Genomic DNA, 23256 nt, shown 5'->3' on the forward strand with positions numbered 1-23256 from the left:
TGCCTTTGCACATTTATTTTATCAGTGCATGCAGATGGCAAAACATCGCTTTTTTCTTAAAACACAAAACAGCGACACGTAGCGTGTACAATATTATCTGCATCCATCAGACAAAATCTCTCAGCAGAATCGCTCTTAGCACAATGATGTATAGCATCAAGGTAAACAATGATCATACAATGATCTACATTTCTCCACAACTGAAAGCAACACCAAAGCTACATGACAGCTGGAGCGCGCGGGGGAGAGAGATGGGGGTGGGTAGGGAGAGATAGAGAGGACGGGAGAACAGATTCAAACAGGGGAAAATGCGAAGTAGTTTGTATTTTGCAAAAGACGAGTTAATGCACAATACCTACACCATGTACTCACAAGGTGAAACTAGAGAGAGCGGGTGAGGGGGAGAGAGAGAGACAGAGGCACAGTGTACAGAATGGGAGAAGCAAGACACAGAACACAATGTAGAGAATGGGAGAAGAGAGAGAGTGTGTGTGTTAGCTGCATGTGAGGTTAAAGGAAACAACAATTTTCAAGCTCTTTAACATGGCACGCAGTTCTTCTGAAGAACTGTGGAAAAAAATCACTTTACATGTATTACAAAAAATTACAGGAATACAGCTGCATTGAGGACTGGTTCTGTGACTGCAATTTTGAGTAAAATTAACATTCTGATTTACAGTTCAAAACACAGATGTCCTTATTCACTGATCCTCTCAATGGGTTCTTGTGTCAGCTACAGTCAATTCTGTTTAGCATCTTCACTTTGTTAAAGACCAAATGTGCTGCTCAAACGTAGAAATAGAGAGGAAAGGGATTGGAAACACAGAAAGGAAGAGAGAAAAAAGAGAGGAGAGATAACGGGTTAAGGTAGATATCACAATGCTCTTTTTTAAATAATGTTACTGTTATATATATACTATCCACACAAAAGAAAAGACCGAAAAAAAAAAGAAAAGGAAGGGGATAAGAAAAATGAGGGCAGAATGGGAGACTGTGGATAACAGAGGGTAAGGGGGCTGGCACGAAGGAACGTAGACACAACTATATAACGAGTCTTATAATGGAGCCGAACGTCAGGGTGAGGTCAGGCGGCGGGTGTCTTCACACCCTGACCTAAAACGGTCTCCTCTTTAGTATGATGTGTGGACCCAGTCACCCTGCTTCGTCGCTAAGGTTACCACCAGCATGACCAGGTGGCATGACGACCTTCTGCACCACTGCCAGTAATCCACAATGCAAGCCCCCTGCACAGCACCACAGCAGCCCCATCCTCCGGGTTTCTTATCCAAAGCGTTTCGACAGAACGATCCCCTTTCCTGCCCGCTCATGCGCACAAGGCTGTAATGGAAGGAGCAGGGTCAGGACAGGGGCATATCACCACGAACTTCCTGGTGTTGCGCGATGCACGTCGACAAACACGAGTTTTTGCGTATTTAGACACTTGTACATATTCTGAATCCAGTTTCCGTGAATCAAAGCTCCCCTGAATGCCAGATTGGATCCACAAAGCTTTCACCTCTGCTCCAGAAGATATAAATTAGGAGTAAGTCTCGAGAAAAGCCATTGTGAACAGCTATAATTGTGAACAGAATCATACAGAGTAACAGATATATTAGGCATGCAAAACAAATGACTTGTTTCGGAGGTTTTTTTAAAAAAAAAATCCTTTTACTGTGTGATTGCAAACACAAGCCACCAGCTCTATACTCCAGTTCGTCCAAAAAAAAAAAAAGGGGGGGGGGGATCGGGGTGGTCGAGGGGAGTTTACTGCATCCAACACGAGTATTATTTTCCTATCATTTAACAAGTAAAATGAAAAGGCTAATAGTATTAACAAGTCAAAATATCTTTTTTCATGACACACCACAGTTTATGGACTCGGCATTAAAGCATCCACAATAAATCAGATCCAAAATGTTGCGTCCAAGAAATGTTGACCTCCCACAACGTCCGGAAGTTCTGTACATGACCATTCCCCCTTCCTACCAAACATTTTTCTCTCTCTCTCTCACACACACACACTGTCACTCGCCCCCGATGGTTACACGGCGGTAGTGGTCTGCACTCTGGGCGACGCCCCTCTGTTGCTGTGCCGATGCGAGTCGCGCGTGACCAGATTCAAGGGCTCGTCCTCGCGGTCGCCGGATGCGCTGCTGGCCGTAAACGAGGCTTTACTGTGCGCGTGCGCTTGCTGCCCGCCTGCTGCCGCTTCCGGAGCCTTGGCTTTGCTGGCCGAGTGCGCGTTGGGGGGCCGCTTGGCGTCAGCCGCTAAGTCCGCTTTGGGGGAACTGCCGCTTGACTGGCTAATCTTCTTGTGCAGCGTGTTGGCGATGTCCGAAATTTTCTTTTTCGAGGGTGACGCCTCGGCCAGTTTCTTGTACATGCCGTGTTTCTGCTGCTTCGTCAGCGGTTGCTGTCCGCTGCCTTCCTGCTTCTTGTTGGGAGGGCTGATGCCACTGACTTCGCGAGGATCCCTGATGCTGCACGACTCACCGCCAGATTGTACGGCAACCACGGCCAGAGTGTTGGAGTGGGCAGATGTTGGGCTGGATGCCGAAGGAGTCATCGCCGGCACCCGGGGTGGTGAGGGCGACAAGACGTCCGTGTTCCACCTGGCTGCTGCTGCGGCCTGAATGCTGAGAAGCTGGTGCTGCTGTATCAGTTGCAGCTGTTGCTGCAGCTGCTGCTGATGGTGCAAAGCCTCCATCTCGCGGCGTTTGGCCATGGCCACAGCAATAGCTGAACCAGGGGAGGTACGAACCAAAGAGTGCGTGGTGGCCGGTAGTGCGGCTGGCTGGACGACGGGTGGAGTGTTGCGCGACAGTGCACGCGCGGCCTGCTGCGATACCTGCTGCTGTTGTTGTTGCTGCTGCTGACCGACCTTGGCATGCAGCTTCTGCGGCAAGGTGTTGACGGAGGTAGAGGCGTTGGACATCCTCAGCATCCGGGTGACTACGGGCGGCATGCCATTACACACTCTCCCCGCTACGCTGGCCGCGCTGTCACAATTGGTGGAGACAAAGGTAGGAATGCCCACAGCCACTTTGCTGCTACTGCTGGTGACGGGGGACCCAGGTCATGACTTTGTCGTCCTTACGGTTATTCTCACTCCCCCTGTTTCCCCCTGCTGCTGGCCTGTCTTTCTCCGTGACGCTTTCGTCAGACGATGACACAGTCGCCACTCGGCTCATCTCCTCGCTTTTCCTGGCGAAAGTCTTGCTGCACGCCGCCGTCTTGCTCGAAGCGACACACGCAGCAGCTGCGCCTTTGCCCGTAGCAGGCAGGGCTGAGCTTTGCGTTACCTCAGGCACCGCAGTCTTGGGCGTCGTTACGATTTTAGAGTCCGTTGCCTTGGCGTTCACTCTAGCCTCGGCAGGCCGCGCCGTTTTCTGAGCGGTCGGCGCCATCTTGGCGAGGGTCGGCGTGGGACGCAAAGTAGGCTGCATGGGCCCGAGGGCACCAAGAGACGACGACGATGAGGATGATGAAGATGATGAGGAGGGAGTTGAGGGAGGGGTGCTGCAGGCCTGCATCTCCTCGGGCTCCTTCACGCTAGCTGCTGTGCTGGCCATGGGTGGGGAAGGGGAGGACGAGGCCGCCAGGGCTGCAGGAGCGGGGACGGTGGCCGAGGCAGCTGCTGCTCCGGCGTCGGCGATGACCGGGACATCATGAGCTGACACAGCCAGCACCAAGGACTGCGCCGCCGGAGTTTTCTCGCTGGTAGACGAGGTCGGTGCAGAGACTGCCATGGTGGTGGTGGTGCTAGTACTGGCGGCGCTGCTGGTGCAGATGGTGGTGACGCCGCCTGGCAACCTGCAGGTGGTCTGCGAGGTTCCATTGCTCTTAGTAGAGGTGGATGCAGTGGAGGACGATGACGACGTCCTGGTGAGTGCCGGCGCCCCGGCAGGAGAGGGAAAAGAAAGCGGCAGAGCTTTACGGATGACATCAGGTGTGTGCGCCGCACCCACCGCCGCCTGCATCTCGCTGGCCTTTGAACTCGTGGTCAGGATTTTGCTGCCACTCGCGACCACTGGTTTTGATTTGGGATTAAAGTTCTCCTGAGAAGAGGATTTGCCCACGGCGGTCATCTGCGTCGTCATGGCGACCTTGGCGCTGAGGACCCTGACGGAGTTACCAGCTGGCTTTGACGGTTTCGCTTTCATGGCAGGGCCAGGTGACGGAGAGCTGGGGTTGGAGGACTGGAGGATCTTCACCGCACAAGCTGCGCCGAGACGTACCGCGGCTTTATCCACCAGCATTGGGGGCCTGAATAACTGGCAGGCTTGGGCGTGGCAGCATCCAAAGCGACGTAGGAGGGCGGGGTCAGGTTGGCAATCCTGGGTTCCTGTTTGCTGGGCAACACTGCGGGTTCATCGGTGCTCGTGCTTTGCCGCTTTTTGTCTTCCTGCAGCACCAAGGGAGGCCCACCTTCCGACTGTTGCTCCTGCGTTTTGGTCACCGGCTTCTCGGACGCTTTAATCTCTTTGTTGTCAGCTTCCGGTTTGCTGGCAGGCTTCTTGTCCTGGCCACAGGCTGGCTTTAAGTCCGGTTTCACTAGCGGCCTGGCGCCGTCCTGCTTGCTGGAAGGCCAGTCCTCCTCCTTTACTAGCGTAGCGCCAGCTTCTATCTTAACCGGCTTCAAACCTGGAGTGTTTGCAAGAGGCTCAATGGCAAGACGAGGGCGTTTGGCTTTCGACTCGTAAACAGAGTAATTCAGTCGCAGTGGATCCTTCTGTAAAATAATAATAAAATGAATAAGAAGGGTTTTTTTTAAAAACAACAACAAACACACACATGCACCAAATAAAAAGAAAAACCAAAAGGTTCGTGTGTGAATTGGAGAGGAAGGTGGAAGAAATGAACCTACCCTTCTCCATGTGTAGATATATGCAATGTCCATCAAGGTATAGTCTTCATGCAACGCTTCATCGGTATGAAAAATGTCGATCTGCAACAAAATAAGCAAGAGTTATGGGGTCGCCTTAAAGTGGAAAAAAAGCAACAATGAAAGCGCGTGCAATTCAACAGCTTCTGCTGTTGTCGTGCCGTGGTTGTTGACCTAGCGACCTCATCCCGTCAGCTGTTACAGGCTATAGTTACTGCTCACAAACAGTCGACACAGGAAAGGTTCCAGTCGAGAAGAAACGAAAGGAACAACAGGAGAGGTGATGAGGCAGCCAGCCAGTCGCTCGGCGCCAAAAGCTCAGGGCGAGCAAACACTGGCGCACTGTGGCGCGGATGGCGGCTGTCAATTGTCCTCGCCTACAGCCACCGCCTTTGTCTCGCCGCCGCCTCGGGTAGGGCAGCAGACGACAGGCGGCACACCGGTGGGGCGCTACAGTGACCGGGGTTAGAGGACACACACACATACATTTTTAGACGTGTTGTAGACATTTTAAGTCTAATCGATATGGTTGATGACATGTTTGCTACGGCAGCGTTTAGCGGGAGGGGAACGACAGATCCTAACGAGATTCGATTAATATTGAGTGACACACAGGTTAGACCAACAGTCTGAGTAGGGAAGACAGCTTTATTGTATTTTGTTTTCGCGCCAAAAAAAAAAAGGGTCACAATATATACCTTCGTCGATTTCATCGAGATACCTCGATATCTCTCATTTCTAAATCTCTCTTCTGTTTTTTTTTTTAAGTGTATTAAGGTCAGGATCTGACAAAATATTTTGTTTTTGTATTCTGCGTGCGTACATTGCACAAGGGAAACATAAGAGCATAATCTAATTAGAGAAGAAACACAAAAAGACAGAAGGACAAAGCGATTGTCACGGAGCTCTGCAAACTAAAGAGCGGCGAAAATGTCATTGAAGAGGAAAGGTATAGAAATATTGCGCAATCGGGAAGCAAATGAACAAGTCGCCCTTTAAAGCGAGCTGGAAGCTTGTCGAGCAAAAACTACCGACAGCCGTAACTTATTCGGGGCCAAGCCGTCAGGTCTTTATTGGCTGGTCTGAGACATCAAGGGGTCAGAGGTTGCTCTGGCCCCTGCCGCTTGACAGCTGGCAGAGTAGGTTGTCAAGACCAGTGCAAATAGCGTGGAACTACTTGTGTCCACTTCTCCTTCTTTACTGCAGGCCAAGCGTCTCACAGCCACCGCCCCCTGCCCCTCTAGTCTTTCCCGTCCAGCTGTAGCTGCCCCTAACAAGGGAGGAAACTAGTGGCTGAAGGCCGAGCTGTCAGTGGTGCGAGAGGTCGTCTGTCACGCATGTGAACAGGGTTTGAACTCTGACACGATGTCACGCATGTTTTGTCATTGATGTCCACACAGATACACACCTCACATCAATAGGTCATCAATCGAGCTGACAGCGTTCCGTCCACCACCCACCTAGAGGCCAGAGTTATCTCCCGGCGCCGCAATTATCAAGCAGAAATCTAGCGTGGCGCTTTTAGTCGCCACCAAACATCCTGCATGACTTGCTCCACGGTATGCGCAGCATGGATTATTGAAATCCCTCGCATTCCTATTCCCTGGTGCACCCAACCCTTCCTCCACTCTGTGTGTGTGTTTGAGAGAGACTGCGTGCGTGCACGCGCTCATGTATTAGAGAAAGGGAAGGGGGCGTCACGTGTGCAGGTGATTACGGCGACAGAAAAGCCTCCCTCCCTCTGCACAGTCCCATTAGTCTAGCGCCCGAGGCAGCACGATGCCAACTGTATGCACGCGCTATCGACATTTCCGCCGCCTTCTCCACCCCACCTCCCCCGCCCCTTGCTGCACAGACGCCAGGCAGTTAACCCTCCGCCCATCCACCCCTTACCCTGCTCTTTACTACTGCCAGAGCGTTCTACATCCCCCTCGCCTGCAGACCTTTTGCGTCTGTGCCAGAAGCCTCAGAACTCGGCAAGGCGAGCAGGCTCCTTCTCTAAGGCAGCAGCAGCAGCAGCAGTCTTGAACGCTCTTTCCTTGGCCTAAACCTCCTCGCGTTTCCCCCATCCCCACTTGTATTAGCTTTTATCTCCCCTCCATCAGCGCGCGGTGACTAGAGGCCGGAGCGCGTGGCGCTGGTCTCACTGGCAGCACGCGCGTCTCCAGGCCCACAGTCTTCCCACCCAACAATCACGGTGTTGCGTCACAAGGCTCACTGAGCCGACGGAGCAATCACGACGTTACGTCAGCCCCGGGTCCGTTGAGAGTACGTCCCTGGCGGCTGGACGTTCGTAGACATTGGTCTCTGCTGCTGGGCGAGGGAAGGGGAAGGACGGGGGAAAAGCGCGAGACTTTTTTCGATCTTGCTACCAAGACAAAAAGAATTCCTTCTCCGGAACCGGTCGACGGGGTAAACTAATCTTCAAAATTCCACCCCCAACCCCCAGCGGGGGCTTACTTTGGCCGTGGCAGCTCTGGAGACCATGGACCCAGAGAGAAAAGGTCAAACGTAGCAAGTCTCCACTGTCCCAGCATCTTACCCGATATAACAATGCCCACCCGCTCCACTTCATTGTTCCTGCAGTCTACCGTCTTGCAGGCAGCTCTCTCTCTCTCTCTGCACCTCACACGACAGACATCTGTGTCGAAGATCGATAAAGCCGAGCTCCCAAACGGCAAGAAAAATTCAATCTTCTCTCGCGTAGGGAGGGTGGTAGCGGGTAGGCGGTGCGGAGAGGAGGGTTGGGTGTGTGTGTGTGTGGGGGGGGGAGTGCAGGGTAGCAAGGGAAATGGTGAGGGAGGCGGCAAAGGTCTGGAAGGGTTTGCGACCCAAAACGTGGGCGGTGGCTGACTCTACAAGGTCGTGCGCGGATGACCGAGGTAGTAGTGGTGGTGTGGAAGCTAGGAGGACATTGACCACAGCCACCGTGGCAGAACTACGACGTCAGTCAAACCACGTTTGTCGCCGGAATGAAAGAGCTCTCCTTCCTTCTTCTTATACTCTTGTTTTTCTGTCTCGCGCTGTTCTTTACTTCAAACATAAACGCTTGTCAGCCTTATTTTCATTCTGCTTTGTCTGCCCATTCATTTATATTTTATTGGTTTATTGTACGGGAGTCTTGGTTTGGCCTTTTAACCGAATAATTTTATTGCTGATATGACGATTTCTCGTTATGACAGTTCGGGTTAAAACACCAATAATCTTCTCTGTCCGTCTCTCTGAACAGATGGTGGGTATTTACCAACGGTACTTTGTCGCTAAGATGAAGGAATAAGAGGCAGGGGTAACTCACGATGATTTTACCTTCATGCTTCGTGCGCAGTTTCCCGGGCGGATTTTTGTTCTTTATGAGGGCAATAAGTTCACCATGTCATCGACAAAATATAATAATACCTGTATAATGAAGACATTCGTTAAACCATCCCGTTCTCCCTTTCCCGCCATTTCGTTTAATCTAACCTAATGGGTCAACCGTCTTTCGTCCTCGGTGCGAATTCCCGCTAAGACCGCCAATCATAGAACAATTCTCAGCCTGCCAATGTAAACACTGTCTTGAACCCTCTGCACAAAGATCGTATGGTACTTTGCTCACGAACTGCATTATTCACAGACTCGAGTGCTGAAGACTTCGAAGTATTCAAGTAATTTTTCTCACCACCCTGGTCCCTGCGCACCTGTCACCCTCCCTGTGGTCACTTGCACCGTTAACGCATTAGAGGTCAGAAGTACCTAATAAATGGTCTGTGTCCAGTGAGTTAGACTGGGGTGACAGAGCTCCATTGCTGCTTAGGGCATCTAGTTTTAACAAGATAATAAATCACGCAGACGAAAAACATTTGCTGCTTCACTCCAGATCACCTATCACCATTTTAAACTAAACCCACGGTTTCCCACTAGAAGTCTACTTGTTACTTACCTCATAGCGATTGGGCAGTTCATACTTCAGGCGGACGAATTTCTTCAGGATGCCGATGGTCACTCCTGCTGGGCACCGTAGGTAACGAACGTTTTTTGGTGGCTGCAACAGCACAAGAATTTCTTCCCATTTCAAATTATAAAAAAATAAATATATGTTGAATCCACGCATTGCAAATGTTTAATTTGCTACTATTACCTTTAACAACTCACTCGCTTTAGGACACAGAATTTTAGCATAATTATATTTCAAAACAATTCGTTAATTAAGCTGTACATCATTGTCGCGTACGCAGGGAAAGGTGTAATTCCATTAGGTCCGTCGTTATGCCAGTTTCATCTCTCAACCGTTTGTTAAAGGCGAAAAAACTCGCACTGTTAAAACATTTAAGCTGGTCCAGCCAACATGAAGACAATAATTATATATATATGAAACTTTTCGATCTGTTGATTTCCTAACCTCACATATATTTTTAATAGGGCTACCCCTACTACTGGCAGACAAAACAAGGCCACAAGAACATCTTAAATGAGTTTTTTAAAAAGTGCTGGAATCGGGGCGTGTGTGTGTGTGTGTGTAGGGGGGAGGGGGGTTTGGGGGTGTTAAGACGTGGTGGAAATCACCCGCATGGCAAACACCACTTTACTGGGAGCTAACGTGAAATCAAAGCAGATTGGAATCGCAATAAAGATGCGACTACTTCGCACCTCCCTCCCAACCACCACCACCACTTTTTTGTGTGTCGGTTGTAATCAATAGCTAGCTTTAGACTGAAGTACAGAAGAAGACAATACCTCTTTGGAGACTGCCACCACCTCTGGCAGGGTAAGGCTGCGCACTGATCTTTCATCCCTGACACCTCTGTTACCAAAATAAAATAAAATAAAACCCACAGGTAAATAAATATCTAGCAATGATAACAAAATCAACGATAATACGAAAGTTACAATTATCAACTTGTCGACGACAAAATGACGGAAGGTTACAATATATTTATCGGTCCACATAAATTTCGTTGTAGCTTCAGCATACCGGAGCTACACTTTGACAAGCAGCGAGGAGCTGAAGAACAAAATATTGAAACCATTAAAAACAGCGCTAACCACCGTGTTGGAAGTGTTTCTCTGCATGTCTCGGTAACAGTAAATGGGGCTTTGAGTCTAGACTCCACCTGCTTCCGTTCACCACAAAGAGAACTAGAGGCGATAACTTCACTGCTAACTGTGCATCTGACACAGCTTTCCACTTTCCACACATCCACATAGGAACGATGGGAAGTGGAGACCAAGGAGTAGAACCAAACACGCACGCATGCACGCGCCCCAACACACACACACAAAGCACACTTGTTGATGCCAAAGTGCGGAGAGAAGTTAAACCGAATTGGGAGAGGGGGGAATTGGCTTACCGCTTGCTGAAGTGCAGAGCCAGACTGAAGTGCTCATCCTCTGTGTAAATGATGCGCTCCGCCATCTCGTCTCCCCGCTCCTCTCCCACCTTCTTGGGCGCCACTGCAGACAAGGTCGGCCAGCCAGCCAGCCAGCCAAATTAGTCTCACAAGCCTTCCTCCACATTTACTCTTAAATTTTGTCGGCATGTTGTGTGTTTCTGATGAATGACCCCCTGACCCTACCTTTCCGTCAAGCCCTCATTTAGTTCTGTTTAGATAAACTGTGTTTATGTTCCGACATTAACCTTATGATTCTAGTCAAAGGCCATAAAGATGTGCGAGTGTATAGGGGTTGGATAAGTGAAAACATGTTTGTTACTGTGCGTGTCAAAGATAAACATTTACAGTCCTCGACCCATATGCCCCTATCATAAAACAGAGGTCGTACTAAAGATGGAGGTCAGCGTTGGGGGTATCTTATATAAAATAGTCTAAACTCGTTATGCAAGCCCTCGTTTGTCGCTATCACCACCAACTTTCTCCATCGCAATACTATAGGGCGGACATTGCACTCTCTTTTGTTTGAAGGAAGCGAAATAGCGATCTAGAAACATACCTTCTGGGTGCTTGGAGTAAAAATCCCGCCGTCTCTTCATCTCATCTGGACAAAAAAAAAAAACGGGTGGAATAATCACAGATCACGTCCAAGACATCGAGAACCAAAGGTCTAACACGATCAGGAAGTGCGTCCACAAAAAACAGTGTTGATAAAACAGCCCAAGACATAAGCTACTTGGTAACAAACAAAGCAAACAAAACAAGATACACAGCAGTGCCAGGCCACAAACAAGACCTCCACTTTGATTTGCCAGTTTATCCAAGACGCAGAAATGCCTGTATCATGTTTCCTTCTATCAGAGCATCATGCGCTTTGTCTCCTATCATAGCCTCCTAGCGCTGATTCGATTAGTTTTCTCGGGAAAAAAAGTCTCTCTTGGACGATGCAGAGCCGCCAACAGTTTTAAGATTTTAAGAAACATCGTTTTCTTGGGTGGATAAAATTAATGAAAGCTTTGATAACGCAGACAAGAGTAAGGGCGAGAGAAAAGGAAGGGGAAGAGAGAGAGGAGAGATAGTGAGAAAGAGAGAAGAGCAAAAGGATTGGAAAGACCCATCTTCTTCAAAGAACAAAAGATGATGTAAATCCAAATTACTGAAGAAAACGACATTTTGTGGGCGTTCTGGAGTGAGTTGTCCACCTACATTACCTTCCCACGAAATAAAAGGGAAGATTGGTTCAAACGGAGATGGTGAGTGCAACTGAGTCACCACCTCACATGGCCGTTCGAAAACGCTCTCAGTTTTTCTGAAAAAACTATTACTTGGTTACCTGGGAAAGTGCACGTTTACCCCAGAAAACAAATTGTGTTTTGTTTTAGTGACTGTATAGTCTTTGACTACTTTAACAAAATCCTCTTTTTTAAAGCCGATCTTTGTCAAATGCTTTATATTTTGTAATGTTCTCCCTGTTCATCAGCCGCTAAAATCCGCACAAAGAGATTATACATAGTGTCTCTGGGGCAGCACCGCTCGGCTGAGGTCCTGAGAAACTCGCGGTGCCCCCAACATGAAGACAGCTGGGAACATTTTTTAAAAGCAATTTTTTATGGCAGAATATTCGATTTGTCAAAGAGCGTGGATGCGATGTGTCTCGACTTCTCCTGAGTATTTGTCTTGTGTTCTCCCTACAAAAACAAACTGAAAGACACATTCATCTTTTTCATGATGTACTCTTGCTTTTTCTTCCTCTTTTTCTTGCTGGTGTGTGTGTGCATCTCGACTGCTTTTTCTGTCAACTGATGATAAAACATCGGTTCTGCTCGCCAAATACATTCTTTTATTTCTTCTCCAATATTCAGCTTTGTTTTTTTAATAGAATAGAAGGGTTACTTCTTAAAACGAGAGCTTACAGTCTGTGGTCACCAGAGGATATATTCTATCGACAAATGCCTACGGCCATGTGAAGTTTTGAAAAAGTGTCAATAATCTTAGAAGCACAAAAGCATAAGAGAAGATAGGAGGGTTTAAACAAAATGCTCGTGTGATACTTACTTTTGTACAAGCCTGGAACAAGCTTGTAGACCAAGTCCTGAAGCGTTTTATCAGATCTGAAAAAAAATACAGGCAAAAATATTTGTTTGTTTGTTTGTTGTTGGTTTTTTTTTATTTATTTATTTATTTTGCTTTAATAAAAAAAACTGTAACTAAATCATTACATAAATTTCTAATTCGTCAACCTTCTATCCTGACCGCTAGAGGGCTCTGTAGTCTATCTGTCCTCACCTAATGTGGAGATGTGGACGTGTCTTGTGCACCAAGACATCACAAACAGGACACTGCTTGCTGGTCTCCAGATACTTCACTATGCACTTCTTGCAAACTGAAAACACATCACAAAAATTAATTAGTAAACGCCAACATTTTCCTTAACGTTCGTCCTTCTCCTCTGTCGTGTAAGAAGGGGTGGTGGCAGTGCCGGGTGGGATGGGGGAGAAGACGAAAAGCAGTTTGTTGCAAGCGTTCGAGCTACAGTCATTGGCAGCAATTTAAACAGCCATCCCACATTTTCCCTCCTCCCTTCCCTGCCACACTTGTCACGTGTCTCGTGTGTCGCCTGCTGTTATTCATACACCTTTACTCTCGAGGACGTAGTCGTGGAGCTGGGGTGACGGACCTCGGAGGTTGTTATTGAGAGGCAGCAAAGCGGAGCTCTGTAGGCGCACCGTGGAGTTCTCTAGGTGCAAAGTGGCATTCTGTAGGCGCTCCAAACAGGCACAGATAACCTAAAGGCTTGTCATGCGACAAGCTCTACGATGCTGCCTGGAGACAAAGTTCGGAGGCAGCTATTTATTTAGGTTCGAAAGCGGCAAACCGGGCCCTACAGGGCATCTGGTGAGCACGAAGGTCGGCGCCTGTTTTCCCTAGCTTTCAAATGGAGGCAAGAAATTCTGGGCTGCTAGCATTCTCCGCCTTCGGCGACACCTCGGTTCGTGCTAGCAAATTTCTACAGCTTGACTTACAGTTCGACATGATCGTTTGACACCCTCTGTTTTAAAGAGTCCGTGCATGCATATGAAGGATGGGTGAGTTTGGTTTTTTTTTTTTTTAATTAAAGATCGAGCACTTTCTTGTTGTTTATATTATCTCCAACATCCTCCTCGCTCGTTGATACTATTACTAGTTCTACTTTTTTTTTTAAAAAAACCTAAGGAAAGGAACCAAAGTTACAATCTAACGTGCCGGCAGTACATTTTGCATAAAGTTGGGCAAGAAACTAAAGTTACAGTCCAACTGCTCCCAATAATGAGCAGGCCACGCCGTCATCAATATCGGACACGCGCCAGGCAAAGTAATAAAAGCCGGAAGGCTTGGCGGGAGGAGCATAATGAAACAGCGATTCTGTCTCCAGTTACACGATAGGACAGAACAGCAACATCAAACGAGAGAAAGAGAAAATACGAGAGAAAAGAATCTTGGAAACTGGGATTAAGCTGAGACATTAAATGGACTGACACGCCCTGAGAAAGAAAGAAATATGATGGAAGTTCAGTGTTATCCAGGTAGAGATGTGCAACAACAGCCCTGTTCCACGAAGATGATAATGATGTGGACAAAATCGTACTTCTGAGACGCCAGCTGATGTCTCCTTTACTCGTCTCTTTTCCGACCAACAGACCGCGCATTTTTTTTTTTTTTTTTTTTTTTTTTATATTTGCATTTATTGAACTACCTGCGTTGATGCTTTGAAGATAACCTGAAGTTTTCCCCATGCATTATCTACCCCACCCCACCTTCGATTTCTGTTTGCTTCGTTCTGATTCTGATACATCCAGATAGCTGTCACCATCGGTAACACACATACACCGACCCTCTCAGCGCTGGCTCCGACTCACCTAACCGTGGGATACACACTCGAGGTGGCTGGGGGTGGGTGAGTGGGTGGTGTCCAATGTCGCTAAAACCTGAGATACGGCAACCACACGGCACACCACCCGTTACCAACGAAACTCGTTAACCTTTATTATTTCCGGCCTACTTCGGATTGCCCCTCCAAAAAAAAAAAAAAAAAAAAATGACCAGGTAACTGCGCATGTAAGCTTCGAGCATAAACACATGACAAGCAGATCAGCCCTATCTATTTTAGCCTGCCCTCGAAAAGAAACTACAGATTAGATAAACATCCGACTGCTTGCCTTAACGGTACTTAAACAGGCTTTGGGGCCACCTCTTGTACAGTCGCAAGCAGACATGTCTCGGCGCAGGTATAAATCGTCCAAGAGACTGACAATGAAGAACAATGAGTCCAACGTTGTAGCAGGTGAGAATGATCTCGAAATCATTCCGCTAGCATCCTCAGTTGTAACACGATAACCTGTGTGGAAAACGGATAGTAGATAGGACAGCGGATAGTAAACGGGATAGCGGATAGTGGTAGTTTTTTCCCCCCTGACAATGATGATGCGAAGACATCTTGAGACAAGGGAGGCAGTTTGGGTGCATTTATCACGTATCTCGAATCAGATTTTAATTATTTCTTGACAAAACTAAGTTTATACATTCAAACGAAAACAGTTTACCACTGTGAGTTAAGAAGAGTGAAGAAACATAATCAATCAATCTAGACAAGCTTCATCCGTCTCTTCAACTCAAGAAGAAGCCTGCCTGCACCATGTGCATGCAAGCAACACTGTTCATATTAAAAAAAAATATGGGCCAAAACAGTCACATATATCACTGTTCATATTTTCATAGAATACAGCAGATACTTGTAACACATCTCATATTTTATGGAATACAGACAAATCTTGTGTACCACATGTGATAATATTGATATTTTAATAAAATAAACATACATCGTGTCACGTCACACAACCGTCGAGAGAAGAACTGTCATATAGATTACAGACAAACAGTGTCGCAGTAAGGTGAGAACAAGCGAGAGAGAGAGAGAGAAGGAAGGAAGCAGTGAGACGGGTAGCAAAGACTGCGCACTCACACGAGTGAAGACATTCCGTCAGGGTGGTAGCATCGATGAAGTACCCGCCGCATAGCACGCAAATCAAGTTCGGATTCAGGTCCGTGATTTTGATTCTCTTGCTGGCGCCGTTCATCTGGAAAAGAAAAACACATCAACATGTGCAGACAACAAGTGAGGAGCCTGCCAACACGTTGCACACATCTGTCCTTGACCTCTCCTAACCTACCAGGTAGGCGGTCTTTCGCAAGCAAATAAGCGCGTGACAGTCGGATGCACCCCAGACGTGTAATTATTACGGCCTATCTTCCTCGTGGTATACGGGGGAAGGTAAAAGGTAAAAAATAAAAATAAAAACTACTGGAACGAGCATTAGAAGCAGCTGTCAAGATGGCAGTAATGACGACAGCCTATAGTCCCTCCAGCTTGCACCATTTCCGATGTCGATGCGGGTACTGGCTTCTGGCAGTAAGAAGTGTTTCAAAGTTTAAAATAAATGTAAATCAGGTCGTGGTAAGTTTTCTTTCCCTTTTGAGAAGCTAAATGTCTTTCTTATGCAATCCACGTGATTTTGCCGCCCACAAGTTTCTGGGAGTTCTGCTAGCCCTTCCCCACTCCTGCACACCTCAACTATTTTTCTTAAACATGGCTCACGCACGGCTCTTTACCTTCTTTTCTCTTTTTTCATACTTAACATCTTCCTGCAAATTTCATGTTTGGAAAATAGTGTCTGCTGGCCTGGCAGAACACGTAGGGGCGAGTGTTGGTGGTGGTGGTGGTGGTGGTAATAAGGGAAAATGAACTGTCACTTGCTGGGTTAACGGCCCCAACCATCCGTCTGGATTTTTGTTCATCAGGCGCTGGAAGACGCATACGATGAATATTTCATAGCCCAAGGGCTGCCACAGGAAATGGATACGGTCCTTAAACACCCTCTCCTCATAGCCCCCATCCGCAACCCGACCCTAACTATAAAAACCAATCTGTGCTAAATTCGTAGTCACTTAAGAAGAGAGATTAAGAACAGGCCTCGTGCCTAGGTAATAAATGTATCAGGTATTGGGCGTACAAAAGAATAATGATACAAACATCACTTGTCTCTCTTTTTTTTTCTTTTTTTTTTTTTGAGGGGGGAACTAGCCGAGCTCACTCTTGACTACGTTTTTAGTCTCCATTCGGGTCATTCGGTTTAGGAAAAAGTGAAAAGAATTAACTAAAGAAAAATACACGTCTCAATCGTCTCAGCAAAACCGATGCATGCAGTCAGTGAGTCAGTGCCCGTAGCCCATGTTATCGGATAATTCTCTCCCTCCCTCTTTCACCGGACGGCGTCATTAACAAACAAACATTATCTGCGACCGCACTGGGTGGCCTGCATTGAGACAGGACGCTGAGCGCAGCTACAACAGGAAATTCAATTTCATCTCGGCCAAGGACAGACTGGTTTTTTTTTCCTTTCTTTCTTTCTATGACTTCAGTAGTCACTCAATCCTCCAGCTATGGGAAAAAGTCACGTAACCTGTAGCCGACCTTGGGATTTGTAAAAATGTGAAATGACCGCAGGCCTAGCATGGATCCATGTCACCTGCCGTTCTTACCTATGTAAACAACGCCCGTCTGTCAGCGGAATCCGGAGATGGTGGAAAGACAAGAAAGCCCGTGGTAGTAAACATTCATGCTAAAGCTAAACAGAATCGCCGTTTTGTTAAACAGTAGGTCGGCTTCTCGTGAAACTTTTGTTAGTGTTTGCATCAAGGAAGTATTTTCACTCCCGCGACTTGAGAATAAAAATTGGCAATAAAAAGTTAAAGTGTAAAACTAAAACCTACACCCTCATCTCTAGGTGGGAGAGGGGAGGACACACTGGCAAGGTGGGACTGGCTGGCCTCATCAGAAACTACTTACAACATAACAACATCTGTAATCAACAATCCGAGGGCTTTTTCGTTTTTCAAAGGAAGGTAACCCTCATTAACTCCACTCTTTTCTTCACCACCTCTCTCTTCTCACACACATACAAACGCAGGCGCGCAAAAGACAGAGGAGCCAGCGCGAATCACAACGATGCCTCCTTATGTTTGCCCTGCTCTGGCCAACCAGAATCGATCTGTTATTGATTTCCATCTGCTCAAGGCATCCAATTAGTGCCTGTCTCTCGCCAAGCGCCAAGCCTTCGGTCGGGGCCTAATGGCGTCAGGCTGGCGTCTGCAAACTGCGAATAAATGACCCCGAGATGCGGGGACTGGAAGGGAAGGGGAGTCTGTGTTGGTGGGGAGTGGGGTGGGAGAAGGAAAAGATGTCTCTCCTTACAGAGTTCTCTCCTCCAGCTACCTCGTTTCACCCAAAGACTATGGTTTCGCCTCACGCGCACCCAGCACCGCAGAACGCGCCTTTCTGGAGGGAAATGACAGACGCCAGGCAGCCAGTAAACGTTAGGGGTCAGCATCGTGTCTGCACACGGCCCCCGTGGGTCCGGCCAGACATGAGTGGGCGTAGACCGGAGAGAGACCATCGGAGGCTCGCGTGTCAACGATGACAAACGATGGTGCCTGCAACGACTGCGAACTGTTGGGCGAATCTTATCAAAACGCCAGCAGCGATGTTGTGACGTGTCGTCGCCAAGGTCCCAGCTTGCACGTGACAGCCCATGCTTGACCCGGTACAATTGCGTCAAGAGAGTGGGGGTACCGGGCGGGCGGGGGATATTTTAACCCCTTCGTCGCATTGCAAACCCCTCTCTCTCCCCCACGTGTGTAGTCATGGCGACTTATCACCGAGAGACAAACTCTACGACAAAGCTGAGTTCCAAAGCAGCGGGTCACGAGGTTGTTTCATTACTAACCCTCTTTTATGACAGCAGTTAACGAACGTGCCGACATGGTGACTGAAAGGGTTCAGTACCTGTTGAGCAAGAAAACAAAGGCTTGTAACTGTGTACGACAGGCCTGAGCCGCTCAGGACCGCCGGCATCTGATCTTTCCCAAGCAGGCCCCCCCTCCCTGTCTCTCTCCCCCCCCCCAACCGCCGCGTCATACTTCAATCATGCCGCGCTACGCGACCCTCAGCCCCCGTCCTTCCCCTCCTCTTCAGCCAGGCTATCAAAGGCACAAAAACCTGTTTCCTTCGACGCACGCACAGGAAGGAAGCTATCGGGTGACAGGTTGAGCGAGGTAGGCCCACGCTGAAGGCGGGCGAGGAGGCGTACCCCGCCTCCCATCCATCATCCTCGCCAACAACGGTATCAGGTGTTCTCCCCCCAACACGCACACCCACCCATACATACCCTCGCCACCTTCGACTGAGGTTCAAGCGAGGGAAGAGAAGAAACACAGGCCACACAGAGAAAGCCAGGTATGAGACGGACTGAAAAGGACCCCGGCCGTCGCCTGTCTGCCCCTTGCCACAGGGGTGGGCGGAGGGGGAGCTGATTAGGATGGGGGTGGGGGCGAGGCAGTGGGGACGGGAGTGACTAGGAGCAAGATTAGGTGGCAGAAGAGCTTAACGCCGCCGATGATTGGAGAAAGCTCGGCACCGCCGCGCGCCCTTCGCGCAGATCAAGGAAAGAAAAGGGCGCGCTTGAAAAAAAGAGAACAGCCCTCGTGAGGCAGAATCTTTCTCCCCTCCCACACTACCCCCTCCCTTTTTTTTTTTTTTTACAGCCCTACCGAGACTTGTGTATTGCGGGGAGTTAGATGCCCGCAGTGATGGTGGAATGCCGGGTGCAGGCATCAGCATTCGAGAGGAACAGTGATTCCATGTGCAGCGGCCATTTTTTTGGTCCCACCTTACTTTTTTGTTGTGAGGTCACTTTGTACATGATCGTCTAAAGAGCAAACGAGGAAAGACGGAAATATGGCGACTGTGTTATGCCTGCTGCAGTCATGATGCGATATAGTTCACCTCGGATTACACTACAAGCCCGCAGGTCAGTCTCAGGGCTACTAAGCTCATGCTTGACTGATAACACGGCTTCCTTTAAGGAACTGCTGAATGGCACCAATGTGTGTGCACTAAGATAACCCCCGTGGTAACAAAATGAAGCTAGTATTTCGTTTTTTCTCTCTCTCCCCGGCAAAATTCCATCAAACAGCCTTCTTTCAAATATCAAACATCAGAAACATTACCTTCTTCAAAACAGTATTACTTCCGAAATATTTATACATATATTACACCAGCCTCTGACCACTTGCTGCCGTGATACAGCCTTATCTGCTAGTTAAACACTAACTGACCACTTGCTGAGGCCTCAATCTACAATTAAACTTGCATGAGGACCCACGATATCTCATACACTGGCTCTAAATCCTGTGGCTGTAGAAACCTCACCTTTTATAAAAATGCATCAAGATTACAACTACCTTATCGATCTTGCCTTTCTTATTGCTTCGTGCATGTTTCAAATAGTATTAGTTTCTTAGCAAATTATTTCATCCTTTTTAAGGGGAAGACTGAAAAAAAAAACACTGGCTGCCTATTGTTTCATCCCGTTAACAAAGAAGTGTTATTGCAATTGTAATCAATCTGTGCCCACGTGCCTACTGACTCACCAGGTGTTTACATGCTGTCAGTGGGATGAAGCTGACCTAGAAGCAATCTCTATGATAATTTACACACCCTTTGAGCACAAACAAGTCAGCATGAAATATATTTTCCTCACCTAGTTAGTCAACTGTCGCTCTTATAAACAACGAACCCAGACGGCAACAGCAGACTCTTTGCCTGACCGCAAAACAACAAAACAAAACCAAGATCTTTAAGAAGTGAGTTTTTTTTTTAAACTTCTACTTTATCTCTTCCTCAAATTGAAACAGCCATCTTCGCCATCTGGTGTTCAGTTAAGAGTGCACAGCGCTTACTGTCACTGCAAGCTTATGACACTGAAAGGAAGATAAAGGTAAGACTCCATGACAACCTCCTCTGCCACCCAGCAGTGACGAGTACTTCATTTACCCAGTAGTAACGGGTACCTCATTTACAAAGAATGGCAAATGATGACTTCGCCTCCTGACACCTTAAACCAGTTACACTTAACTGTCCTTACGGCTCGGCCACCCCGCTGTTGGTCTTTAGTTGTGACTCAGGTCAGTTCAAATCTCCAAACCGTTGGCGCCAAAACCACTGGCTTCCTGTGACCTCCACACGCCAGTCTGCTGTGAGTAATTAGGAAGAACTAAAATCGCTTCCATTCTCCGACTACTCACAGGATGTTTATAATTCTGAAATGTAATCTAAATGTGGCAATGAGTCGATCGATTATCCCTCGGTTACTTTGGAGGTTAGGTAATCCTGCGAGCTGAACTTATTTCCCCGTTTTAGACTAGGGTCAAACCTTTCATCCAGACTCGTGCAGCCAGACATCCGGGCTCGGGCAGGCAGACTGAAGGAGCGGCGATTGGCTCCACTCTCAGCCAAGAGACATCATCGACGTTCTTCGACTGGAAAAAAAAGGCTCTAGTGTGGCTATAAACTAGGGTCCCCCACACCCTCACCGCAACGAACGGTATGCCTCCAAGGCAACGCAGTGTCTGTAGCTCACGCCGCAGCAGCACCACCATCACCACAGCCTGCCTCCATCTGCAGTTTGCTTTCCAGACAAACCAAGTTGTTGGTTCTGCCCTCTGAGCGCTACCTTCAGATGATTTATGAATCTGCGAATGAAGGGTAGGACACAAACAATCTGCATATCGTGAATTTTCTGTGAAGCCTTGGGGGCCGTACTTCACACGCTACACCACACACATGATCAGCCTCAGTCCTGACAACACTATTGGCACTTTCTCCCATCATGGTGATGATGATCACATGACACTGCGATTTCATCGAATTCTGTCAGAAATGGACGATCAAAGAATAGTGATTGTGACCAGTATCGAAGAGAAGTGTAACCAAGTTCAGAGAGTAGGTGGTGGGAATAGGAAGAGAACATGTTAATATTAAATCTCGAAAGAAGCAGTTACAATGTGTGTGTGTGTTTATGATATTTAATTTGGAAGATTCGGAGAGGAGTTTGAATGCTGAACCCTATGTGGGAAGACTGCGCGGTCGGTGTTAGCAGGGAGGAAGAGTCGTGGTCTGTTTTACGGGTTAAAGGCGGTGGGCAGTAATTAATATAAATCATGCTCGCCCGGGAAAAAACTATTTACATAATTCAGCAGCAGGATCGCCAGAACCTAACATATTTGAAAAATTTATTCACATTCACATCAGCCGATCTGGAAGCAAGCACCCGGCCATTTTCCATCGCTGTTCGCGTGCAAGCTCAGCCTCAGGCTCAACGAACCGTTTACGAACACGCGAATATCTGCGAATGTGTACAAATTAAGAACCTCTGCACGTGCTAACGAAAGACCAACAAACTCGCCTTTTTCGTTGAAAAATTCTGATCAGCGAAATGTCCACAGAACTGTTTTTAATGTCAAATACTGATCAACATTTGTGCCGATTAATGCACGAAATTTCAAAGACTGACAGCATTGACATGTCTCGCTTATTTTCAACCGAATTTCTGCGAATTAGTCTGTCGGAAAATTTCAGATCACTTTAAAGTTTAATAAATAAATCCAACGATAGGTTAAATAGTATACACTTACTGAGAGTATCTAGAGGTTGAGAAACATGAAGGGCAAGGGTAATGGAAATGCTTCGGTGGAAAAGAGGATACTAAGCTGAGAATAACTGATACTCGTTTTCAGAAGCGGCACATCCTGTCGACGAGGAAGGTTGGCCGTATACAATCCCATCAAGAACAATAAAATAGATGGCCGAGAATAAGCCTGCTGCGAGCATTGGATTTTATTTCTGATGAAATGTCTCTACCACTTCTCCTCGGTGATGAATTCCTGGTAAATCGTTCGACTAGGTTCTTCATCGCAGATGATCTGTCACACTCGACTTAGTTTATGTGGTGCCATCGCATCACAAGACTTTTAGTAATACAAGACGACCATCATACAGTGTATATTTTTGCGAACACATGTCCACGCTCAGCACGTTTCTTGAAAAAAAAAAACCACACACACAAACCAAGCAAGGTGCAATTACCTGTATTGGCACATGCTACTTCTCGAGCGAGCGCTTGCAAATCCTGTCTTAGTCTTCCCCCACTCACTCCCCCAGCACAGACAGAAGACGATCACGCAGGTTCACGTGAAAAGAAATCAGATTAAAACCTCGGGTACCTTCCCCTCATCCCCTTTCCCCCTCCCTCTCAAAGTGCTGGGCCTAACAAGCCAGCTGTACGATCAATAATTAGAACACTGCCTGCTCGCTCTCCCTCCTTCTCTCCATTTTCTCCGAACAGGGGGCGGAATCAAATCGGAAAGAGAAGCTCCAAGTCAAAAGATACACTCGCACCCACCCACCCCGAGCCCCTCAGCTCGGTTGTGTTGAAGCTAGCCTATAAATAAAAGCACTCTTTCTTGGCGGTGTAGTATCCCGATCTCTCCCCTCCTACACTCCCCCATCCACATCCCCAACCGACCGACGTCACGCGCCGGCTAGCAGCTGACCACTCGCGACCATACAGCCGTCCATCGAGACCCACAAACGCCCAGACGACATTTGCAGGAGAGGAGTTACAGCCGCGCGGGTGGTGGTGGTCGGGGGAAATGGAAGGAAGGGAGGATGGTGGTAGTGGGGAGAGGGGGAAAGGGTGGTAATCGTGGCCGACCAATCGCAGCCCGCCTTTTCTTGCGCCTCTCGGGTCAGCGAGTCTCGCGCTCATTACCATACGACAAATCTCGTCGCTCTGCAATTTTCAGGCGCGTTGCCCTGCAATCTTTCAAGGTTGGCAGGGCAGAGAATTACAAGTCCGAAGTCCGAGCAGCCGAGGCCGAGCGCGAAGCCCATTGTCAAGCTCGTGGAGAGCGCAAACCGAGAGGACAAAACGGCTTGTGAGATACACCCGCACACAGCCAGCACTACACGCTTTAGCTACTCTCAACACGCACACACAATCTTTGTTTCAAAGAACTGTCAACACCAATCAAATGATGGGACCAAAGCTGGACACACGAACGGTCTGTAAA

At 47.9% G+C, this 23256-nt stretch overlaps 3 protein-coding genes across 3 annotated transcripts in view; all 3 read right to left on the reverse strand.

Moving 5' to 3' along the window:
• On the reverse strand, positions 1 to 4289 carry LOC112564459 (uncharacterized protein DDB_G0271670-like). Its single transcript, XM_025239303.1, has one exon. The coding sequence runs from the start codon at positions 4257 to 4259 to the stop codon at positions 3051 to 3053; it is 1209 nt and encodes a 402-aa protein (XP_025095088.1). The 5' UTR covers positions 4260 to 4289; the 3' UTR covers positions 1 to 3050.
• On the reverse strand, positions 2042 to 2965 carry LOC112564099. The gene has a single exon (XM_025238702.1). It carries the CDS (start codon positions 2963 to 2965, stop codon positions 2042 to 2044), a length of 924 nt encoding a protein of 307 aa, XP_025094487.1.
• Positions 4172 to 23256, reverse strand: part of LOC112564460 (polycomb complex protein BMI-1-A-like) — a 23879-nt gene continuing 4794 nt past the window's right edge. The window contains exons 2-10 of the mRNA XM_025239304.1: positions 15251 to 15365; positions 12538 to 12634; positions 12307 to 12362; positions 10811 to 10855; positions 10213 to 10315; positions 9599 to 9665; positions 8805 to 8906; positions 4868 to 4948; positions 4172 to 4732 (exon numbers count right to left, since the gene is read on the reverse strand). Of these exons, the coding sequence (XP_025095089.1) occupies positions 4211 to 4732; positions 4868 to 4948; positions 8805 to 8906; positions 9599 to 9665; positions 10213 to 10315; positions 10811 to 10855; positions 12307 to 12362; positions 12538 to 12634; positions 15251 to 15365 (1188 nt within the window). The 3' untranslated portion in view covers positions 4172 to 4210. The remainder of the gene's footprint in view (positions 4733 to 4867; positions 4949 to 8804; positions 8907 to 9598; positions 9666 to 10212; positions 10316 to 10810; positions 10856 to 12306; positions 12363 to 12537; positions 12635 to 15250; positions 15366 to 23256) is intronic.

This window comes from Pomacea canaliculata, linkage group LG5 (assembly GCF_003073045.1).
Source record: "Pomacea canaliculata isolate SZHN2017 linkage group LG5, ASM307304v1, whole genome shotgun sequence".
Taxonomy (NCBI): Eukaryota; Metazoa; Mollusca; class Gastropoda; order Architaenioglossa; family Ampullariidae; genus Pomacea; species Pomacea canaliculata.